Source organism: Garra rufa, chromosome 14 (genome assembly GCF_049309525.1).
Source record: "Garra rufa chromosome 14, GarRuf1.0, whole genome shotgun sequence".
Classification (NCBI taxonomy): domain Eukaryota; kingdom Metazoa; phylum Chordata; class Actinopteri; order Cypriniformes; family Cyprinidae; genus Garra; species Garra rufa.
Genome location: NC_133374.1, coordinates 13,216,624 through 13,227,135, shown reverse-complemented (window position 1 = coordinate 13,227,135; position 10,512 = coordinate 13,216,624). Strand labels below are relative to the sequence as shown.

The window sequence follows — 10,512 nt, the reverse complement described above, 5'->3', positions numbered from 1 at the left end:
CCACATCTCCATAAAAGAACATCAAAATCAGTTGCAGCCAGTCGGCTCTCCACTTCACATTGTCAATTAAGTGTCATTGTGGAGGGATTCTCTGTATAAGTCAGCAGGCGGAAACGAGGCAGGGGCTCGTCCACGTTATTAATGGAAATGATATACATCAATATGGCCGTGTCGCCTCCCACGTGTCAGCCTGTCGTCTTACACAAAGGAACTGGCAACTTATGAACTGCCTGCGCCAGTACGTCGAGTCCATAAAACAACTGGCCCCAGTCACCAGGGAGCCCCCCTCGGTCCCGCCCCCCTCCCTCGAACAGAAACCGCCCCCCTCACAACAGATGACACAGATGGGGAGAGGGCAAACAAAAAAGGGGGCTTCCTTTGTAGCAAGTGGGAACCTTTTCAAAAAGCCATTCATGCAACAAATTGGGGAAAGCTGGACCTCACTGCATCACTATAGGTTCTTGGATTTTTCAATGGCTAACCTATAAGTGCAGACAAATTTATGACTTTCTTTTGTGACGGAGCAATAAAATACGCAGCTGAGAGTTGCAGGATTACAAATGATTATTTTTAGTATTTTGTTTTGGCACATCAATACAAGCTTAGGTCACGCATGCATTGAAACGCCGTTGAAAGATTAAAAATGTAATTTAAATGTCTGTCCTACTAGGTCCTGCAATGATTTATCTAATGGATTTGACTGTTCTTATACTTTAAAGCATTTTTAAAAAGTAGCTACCCTCCCTCTCTTGAAGGCTCTATCTAGTCTTTACTGCTTCACGAGACGTTTCGCTAGAAAGCACCTGTCTTACTTTGCAGTTTGCTCACTTTCTTTCAGTTTATTCTCGCTCTCCCGCGGCGGCTTCTTCCCCCCTTCTACCTTTTCTCCTCCCTTTTGCAATCTGCATAGAGAGACATTTGTCATCATTAGCCCAGCTCTGACAGTTGGCACCCAGCACCTCAGATCTCAAGGACTGGCAATTATGAAGCCTTCATCCCTTATTTGGGTTACATGGCCTAATTTCATCATGGGCTTCAACCACCAGCATTTCATTACCCGAGCCCCCCAACCTAGAGAAAAAAAAACAGTCTTTTTCTCTCGTTTTCTTTCTCTTTGTTTTCACCCTCCAGAACCGGCTGTTGAGCGCACGTGCTTCTCAGAATAGGGCGGTATAATTAATTTGAAATGCATCAAGGCATTGTCCTCACCGGGGCTGTTGAGAGGATGTTCTGGTTGAGTATCATCGGGTCAGTGAGCGAATGATTACGGACTCAACCTCTAAACATGGGATGTCTCCAAGACATTAAGATTAATCACAGGGAGCTGAAGAGGTTGGTGTCTTGTGACGGCCGCTTGTTAAAGGTGTTTTACCGAGCTTGGGGTTTGTGTACGCCGCTTGAAAACAAACAGATGAAAATAAATGGATTCGTTTGCTGAATTCAAAATGACACTTCATGGGAAACTTTCGAAAGTTTGGACTGTTTATAGAAATTTAAAGGGAGAGTTGAAAATTCTGACATAATTTATTCAACCTCATGACATTCCATTGCGGAACACAGTCATAAAAACCGAATTCACTGTATAACGTGGAACGTTGCGGGATTTGCCAAATTTTGGATGAATAAATCGAAAGTAGGTCAGTACAGTTCAATCAAAACACAGCATGTGAAGTGTCTGTGAATATTAAGCTGCAAAAATACTACTTAAATATGAATCCTGCATGTTCTGAGTGTCTATGTGTGAATGAATGGCGCAGACACGCATTTGTGTTTACTACACAACTGTTTTCAGCTACTGCTGCCTCAATATATTGTATAGGAACAGAAACATAATCTCTAGAATTGTCACTTCATGATCATTTTACCATTTCTTTTGAGAAAAACGTTCGTCATATCATATACAAACAGAAACTTATAGGTCTTCACAGCAACCCGTCAAAATAAAACTTGGTTTTACTTGAAGAAATTGTGACAGAAATATATTACGTAATGTAATTATAGTACTAATACTAATAATACAATTATCACTGAAACATAATTTATTAAGGAATATTTACCAGAATTCATTTACTAGAAAAAACTGTAAACACACAACACAGTATTTCTGAAAAATAGATAAATAAAATGATAAATGATTTTTATAAAAACATCTATTAATTAGAGATGCTTTTGATTAAGAAAACTGAATGAAAACATTAAAATGGAATCCAGAAAATTAATGGAACATACAGAATTTGTAAAAAAAATTCAAATGAATTTGTAAGAAAAAAAAAATCTTTTTTTTAATAGGGCCTTAAAAACTTTTTAAAAAATTGCTGTAAAACTGTACTGAGACATGTTTTTTGATTCATACCTTTTGAATGTAACCATTAAAACAGAGTCTAAAAATGTTAAAATGAAAGAAAAAAAAAAACTGAATCCAGAAAAATTAAAACTGAAAAAACGGGAATCTGAAAAAATAAAATGGAATTTGGAAAAAATAAAAAATACAAATTGATTTATGGCTCATTAGGATATGACAATATTTGATCGAGATACAACTATTTGAAAATCTGGAATCTGAGGGTGCAAAAAATCAAAATATTGAGAAAATTGTACAAATTACGTTCTTAGCAATACATATTACTAACCATAAAAATTAAGTTTTGATATATTTCTGGTAGGAAATGTACAAAATATCGTCATGGAACATGATCTTTACTTAATATCCTAATGATTTTTGACATATAAGAAAAATAACAATTATTTTATTAATTCTGACCCATACAATGTATTTTTGGCTATTGCTACAAATATACCCATGCTACTTAAGACTGGTTCTGTGGTCCAAGATCACATACTGTATGGCTTGCTTTCTTCTGCAGAACCAAAAAAGTCATTGGGGTCCAAAGCAACAAAGGACAAAGCGCACAAATGCATAAAAATATCTTCTTTTGTCTCATTCTGGTTTAGAAACTACACAATTTTAATTTTTGGATGAACTATCCTTTTAATTCAGCCTGCATATCAGGAATAGATGATTTTGTGAATGCACAACATCTAATGAGCTTCTAAGTGAACACGCCTCAAAAAAATCTTCAAATGTGTAAAATTTCGGATTAAAGGACGCTGAAATCAAAAGGTCCTTTTTTGAATAAACTAATGAAATCAATGCTAAATCTATGCAAATAAATGCACGTCATTAATCAGAGAAGCTGACAAGCAACGCATATTGCTGCGGGGGGAGAAAGGGCGATGGCAAAGCTCAAAAAAGTGATTAATTTTCTAATGTTCCTCTCTCTTTTCCTTGCACTTGAGGGTTACTGTTTTTAGCCTATCTAAACCGCCATACCCAAAAATCCTGCATTTTACGCAGTGGGTTTTGTCCCTAACTCCCTCTGAGTCTGAGAGGAGGCTTCTAATACAGGATGGAAAACAAAACAAATGGAGGGAGAGAATTCAAAGCGTGAGAGGTAGGGGGCTGACAGCCGATAGGCAAGAGAAAATTAACTGGGAGCCCTGCAGTGTGGCCATATTGCCTGGAATAACCGAATTCGCTTCGCAAGAAAACTCAATGACAATTTTGATATCCATTTGCAGGAAGCTGAAAGGGATATGTCATAATAAGTGTCCATCTCGTATAATGCAATCCCCACCAGCGCCGAGCTCCACGCTAATATTGCTTGTCTTAAATGGCAGGGCCTTTAATATGATTTATATTTGACTTCTCCACTCCATTAAGTGCACTCGATAATCTGTGCTTTGACCTAGCGACGCCTTTTGGCTCAGATCCATTTTTGCTATTCTTCGCCGCCGTCGCAAAATGATGATGGGATCAGTGTAAAGAACTGTCCGTGAATGATGATGAAATAAAGCTGAGCTGACCTCCTTTTGTCACTGAATAATAGGATTATTAATATCAGTGTGGAGAATGACTATTAACTTCAATTAAGACTCTCTAAAGCTCTTGATATATTCAAATCTGTGAAGAACTCTCCTGGTGCTATTAATATCGGCATACTATGTTATAAGAGTGCTTTCTAATGTTGTCCCATGATGATTTTTTTTTAACTAGTATGTTAGATTATTAATGACTCTAATTAATAAACGCAGCACAGTTCGCAATGTATTTCATAAATACTGAAACCTCTCATACACACCTAAAAGAAAGAAAAGGAATCAAAGAAACAGAAAAAAACACATTGTAAAAGTCATGTTATATTAAATCAAAATTAAATAATATATATGTGACTCTAGACCACAAAACCAGTCTTAAGTAGCACGGGTATATTTTTAGCAATAGCCAAAAATACATTGTATGGGTCAAAGTTATCGATATTAAGGATATTAAGTAAAGATCATGTTCCATTAAGATATTTAGTAAATTTCCAACTGTAAATATATCAAAACCTAAATTTTGATTAGTAATATGCATTGCTAAGAACTTCATATGAACAACTTCAGATTTCAGATATTCAGATAGTTCTATCTCAGCAAATATTGTCCTATCCTAACAAACCATACAGCTTTCAGATGATATATAAATCTCAATAAAAAAAAAAAAAGACAATTATGACTGGATTTGTGGTCTAAGGTCACATATGTAACAAAGTAATAAAATGTTAAAGTAAATAAAACTAAAAGTATTATGTTTTTTTTTTCCAATTTAGAATAATTGCAATTTTAAAAATTGAAAAATGCTGACTAAAAACCTGCAGGGACTGTCAAAGCTTAATTTAACCATCAATTTGTTTAAAAACAATGCTATTCTGTGACAGTTAAACATGGTACATGTGTTTGACAAGGGCCTTTATCAGCACGCCTGACCATTTTGACAGGAGAATCGCTCTTCAGAACGAGACGGGAGGGAGAGAGAAAAATGAAGAGATCATTGGCGAGGAAACTCCAGAACAAAGAGGCCTTCAACGAGCTAAACGTTTCCTGGGTCATACGCTCGTCCAAAAAGGGGCGGAAGCCCGAGTCATTGTATTGATTTACACGATCAGGCATCCCATTCGCTGGGTCAGAAATAGCACCCATACTGTTGTCACATCCTCATATATCACAGCAAACCCTGTGGATAGTGTGTTATGGTCACGAAGACACACAGATCGCAATGTTGTGCAGATGCGGAGTGCGTGAGAGGAAAGGGGGTTTGAGGTCAAGGGGGATTTCAAGTGCCTCCAGGTCACACTTAACAGGACACTTGAGTCACATATACAGTATTGAATGGTTTTGTATTCAAGTGATTTAAGATGCAGGATAAACGTTTTTAATACCGAATTATGTTCCATTGCATAAAGTACATACTTAATTTGCAATAGGCCAGTTTTCATTGTGGAGTGTGAGTGTAGAGGACTAAACGGTGTTAAAATATTAACAGGAGCTAATCCGAGACAAAATTATGCCAGACACTATAACGCTGTACTGCTATTTACTGTAACACACTGGCAAACAATAGACAAGCAACTGATTCAGACATACAAAAGCAGTGCTGAACACATCAGAGCATGAACCGGTGAAGGGAGGGAGACCGTCTGATCTGATATGGTTGGGTACCTGCCATGTAATGTGTGTGTGTGTGTGTGTGTGTGTGTGTGTGTGTGTGTGTGTGTGTGAGAGAGAGAGAGGTGGTTGAGGTGGAAAGCAGGGTTAAGCACAAAAATTTCTGAGTGTAACAAAGTGTCAGTATAAAAGTATTTTTCTCCTTTTCTCTTGTGTCAAATCACCTCACTAAAAATCCTGTAAAGGTTTTTTTTTTTTTACTTAATGCATTAGTACTAGAATTAAATGAATTTACTTTAGATAAATTATACATGCTTAAAAAATAAAACAAAAACAAAAATAAAATGTTTGCTTTAAATATACTGTTACACTTATTCCTGCCAAAGGCCCAAACAGCCTTCACCTTGCTTTCATTTCATGACAGAGGCGAAGGCGAACTGATAAGTGTGATTTCTGCCTGCAAACAGCAGAGCTCTATTAATTATGGTTGGCAAAATCATCCGGGCAGAAGGAGCCAAGCCGACTACAGTGAGGTTTGGAGCCAACAGACCGTGATGCCTCAGTACAGTGACCTATAACAATCTGCTCGATGTACGTGCGTATAGATATATCTACAACATGTATGTCAATATATATATCGTAGTCTATATTTATTAAAACATTCAAACTTGTCTCCGATATTTTTTAGAAGAGAATTGTTTCATAATAAGTTCGATAAGCCACAAGTGATGAGGATTTGGAAAGGGCACGAAACATCTCTTGTCATGTAAACACGAGGTGTTCTCGTTGTGTTTTTTGATTTTATAAATAACACCGCGAGAAAGGTGTTTCTGCATTTCGCGCATTGATACACAACTTATTCTAGAGAGGATTTTTGAAAGTTCTTGATCTGAGAAAGTTGATCTCAAATCGTTCAAATGTTACCTGGCGTTTACAGTTGAATATCTAAACGTTTAATCTTTCGAAACAAAAAATAGAATAAACAGTTAAAAGAAGAAAATGCGAGCACGTTATAAAAGCGTAAGATTTTGAAAGAACGCTCCAAAAAGTTGTAGGCTATTAAAACGAACTGTGATACTGAATTAGACACTGAACAAGAACAGAAAATGTATCTCTAGAAGTTAATTTAAAACAATAAACGAAGTTAAGATTTTTAAGATAATTCTTTTAATTCCCATGAACAAATAAAGAACTAGTTTAAATTAAAATCATTAAAGAGCTGTTGTGTTCTGCTTTTGCTACACCACTTCGGAATGCCTTATCTTTTATGCAAAAGTAAAACTGTAAACACTTATTTTTAAATAATTAAAATTAAACTAATTAGACACAAAAAATGCGATAGAATTTTAAACGTGTTAGGTAAAACGCCTTAACGCACATTTAAACTATAAAGGCCTTCATTTAACAATGTACTTCACAAAAAACTTAACCTAATCATTTATATATAGCCTACTATTCTAAGCAAGTAAGACGACGAAATGACTAACCTAAATAAACCCAATGCTTCATTTGCTCTCCTGTAAGAAAATAAATAGGCTAACACGGATTAATGTTTGAAATATTTAAAATGAAACAAAAGATTCCGGCTTTCGCTACTGGGCCGTGTTGTGTTTACCATAATAACCATTACCATATTTTAACTGGAAAATAATTAAAATACTATTAGTATAATTAGTATAATATTCAAAGCGAATTTTAAATAATACATTATTAGGAAATACACCGCTATGCAGCAATATAACATTAAACGCAGACATTTAAACATTGAAAATAACACCTCGTGAATAAATACTACAATACAAAAAAAAAAATCGAATTAACAGGTCATCGAAAAACACTATGCATGTCTACAGAGAAAATGTAAAAAATACAAACGATATTTTCGTCAAATTGTAGTAATAAAGCTTACATCAAAATTTTAAAACGATAATGAAAATAAAACTCTTTAAAATATAGCCTACTATATCAAATGATACATCCTAAATATTCTATTCTCAAATTTTGACATTATTTCTGATAAAAGGAAATTAATTATTAACAGATATATTCTGTATCTAATAAGAATAGCAGGAAAAGTCCGTATATATATCGCGAATAAACCTGTATCTTCTCCCTCCAAAGTGTAGGTGTGTTTCCACCGGACGATTTGCTTGTGTATAAAAGCGGAGGATTAATTTGTCGTCAATAAACTGAAGGCAGTGACGACGCGAGCCGCGATTGGACGAGCTCCTCTCAAACCCTCCCTTTATAATTTCACAGGAGTGAGTTCGGAGTCTTAAACACACCAACACAGCTAGGACACACACTTAACAGCACCCTGCACTTTCCAACCCTTGTTGCAAACAGAGAAAAGACACCGCAAGTGGATACAAGAGGTTTGCTGAACTACTGATCCGTGCGTATGGACTTTTAATTGCCGAATTAGAGCAAAGGGGTTTGACTTTTTTTTGTTGGTCGCAGTTGAAACAGAAGCTGATGATTTAACTGCCTGATTTTGTGCATGTGCTCCACGCACAAATAAAAAAGCATTTTTTTTATTTCATAAACCTCCTTTTTTCCTCTAAATAGTCCACTTTCTTCTCTAAAATTGGCTCCTGTACAAACAGCCGCGTTGGATCCCTCGGGTTACTGTGAGACTCCGGTGTACAACCCGGATCTCTGTCCAAATATGATCGCCGCCCAGGCCAAGCTGGTGTATCATCTCAATAAATACTACAACGAGAAATGCCAGTCTCGGAAAGCGGCCATCTCCAAGACCATCCGGGAGGTGTGCAAGGTGGTCTCAGATGTCCTGAAGGAGGTGGAGGTCCAGGAGCCCCGCTTTATCAGCTCCTTGAACGAAATGGATAACCGCTTCGAGGGGCTCGAGGTCATATCCCCGACAGAATTCGAGGTGGTCCTGTATCTGAACCAGATGGGGGTCTTCAACTTCGTGGACGATGGCTCTCTGCCGGGCTGCGCCGTGCTCAAGCTAAGCGACGGGCGGAAGAGAAGCATGTCCCTCTGGGTCGAGTTCATCACGGCTTCGGGATACCTGTCCGCCCGCAAGATCCGCTCCAGGTTCCAGACGCTCGTGGCGCAGGCGGTGGATAAGTGCAGCTATAGGGACGTGGTTAAAATGGTCGCGGACACCAGCGAGGTGAAATTACGCATCAGAGACAGATATGTGGTTCAGATCACCCCCGCGTTCAAGTGCACCGGCATATGGCCGCGCAGCGCTGCCCACTGGCCGCTGCCGCACATCCCGTGGCCTGGTCCGAACAGAGTGGCAGAAGTCAAAGCCGAAGGTTTCAATCTCTTATCGAAGGAGTGTTACTCGTTGAACGGGAAGCAGAGCTCGGCGGAGAGCGATGCCTGGGTGTTGCAGTTCGCCGAGGCGGAGAACCGACTGCTCCTGGGAGGGTGCAGGAAGAAATGCCTGTCCCTGCTCAAGACGTTGCGCGACCGTCACCTTGAACTACCCGGGCAGCCTCTCAACAACTACCACATGAAAACTCTTGTGTCTTACGAGTGCGAGAAACACCCGCGCGAGTCGGACTGGGACGAAAACTGCCTCGGGGACCGACTGAACGGGATTTTATTGCAGCTCATTTCGTGCTTGCAGTGCAGGAGATGCCCCCATTATTTTCTGCCAAACCTAGACCTTTTCCAAGGAAAGCCACATTCGGCACTCGAAAACGCCGCCAAACAGACTTGGCGACTGGCGAGAGAAATTCTAACCAACCCTAAAAGCCTGGAGAAACTCTGAGGTAAAAAAAAATAAACGGCATGTTTGTGAATAGGAGGTCTGACTGATCAAAGTTCTGAGGCCTATACGATGCTAATCAGGAACTCTTCCACAAAATGGTCACTGTTGAAACCAACCCACGCTGTTTTTGTTGTAAAAATATTTTAGAGAGCTCCGTTTAAAAATACTTCACATGACGTTCGTTTGTCTTAAAGAGGGAGCAAATTGTATCAACAATCAAAATGAATGGTTACCTGTCAGTATTACTGTTTCTTTCTTTTCTTTTTACGAGCCCTGCCCAACAACACGTTTTACCTAAAAGCTTTCGAAACGAAGCTACGTGACAGAATACAACTTGTACATTTTATACTGTAAATAGACACATTTGTAGATTGTGAATCCGGTGGTCTGCAGTTGTGAATGTTGTTCTGTGACACGTAAATAGAAGTATAATTTCACCTGTTTTAACATTCGCCTGGATTATTTCTAAAGAGAGAAAGATGAAGAAAAAACATTTAGACCTGCATCAACGATTTAATCTATTGTCAATGGCAAATCTCTAAAGTTTACATTTTGATGGTACTATTTGTTACGTTCCTAAACATTCCATACGCATACTTGAATTCTTATTTAAAGTATATTCGACCGTTTTTGTTTGTACCTTGCTTACATGATAAAAGGCTGAAATTGAGAATATATATATGAAAAAAAAATATACCTGAAAATAATGCACTTGAAATACACTGGAATATAACATTTTGTGATTTGATTTTTTTATATCTGTCTCTGAGTTTATTTAAAGAGTTAATAAAAACAAATTAATATTTGTGTCCAAATAATGATTCATGATGCATAAATACTGCAATGTAAGAATAGGCACGATTTTGGGGGTCTTTAAGCATCTGGATCTTCGGCATAAAAATACGATGCAGCCTGGTTTTTATCAAATAAAAAAAGCGGGGAAAACACCAAAACAGAAAATAAGAACACATTTCTTCCTGTGAACAGTGACTGTTGAGAGAAGGACAAAGATGAACTGAAATACAGACTGCAGAAATGTGTGGCTTAACGATAAAATTCAGAAATGCACCCTTTCATTAATAAATGCTAAAACAATTTTATTTGAACCTACAACTTTTTAGACTATATTTCCTTCACTCAATATTATTCCATGTAATTCAGGAGGATTGCCGATTTACGCGATTATTCCAAACGCGTAAGATCTTTAATTCCACACAAGCTATTTTGAACATAAATCATCATTCAATGATATTTTGCCATGAATGGAGGTCTGGTAAAAA

At 37.7% G+C, this 10,512-nt stretch overlaps 2 protein-coding genes across 3 annotated transcripts in view; one reads left to right on the top strand and one right to left on the bottom strand.

The window, feature by feature from the left end:
• nbeab (neurobeachin b) overlaps positions 1-10,512 on the bottom strand; it is a 401,639-nt gene that overhangs the window by 137,936 nt on the left and 253,191 nt on the right. The window lies entirely within an intron of this gene.
• Positions 7,781-10,050, top strand: mab21l1 (mab-21-like 1). The gene has a single exon (XM_073817965.1). The coding sequence runs from the start codon at positions 8,153-8,155 to the stop codon at positions 9,230-9,232; it is 1,080 nt and encodes a 359-aa protein (XP_073674066.1). The 5' UTR covers positions 7,781-8,152; the 3' UTR covers positions 9,233-10,050.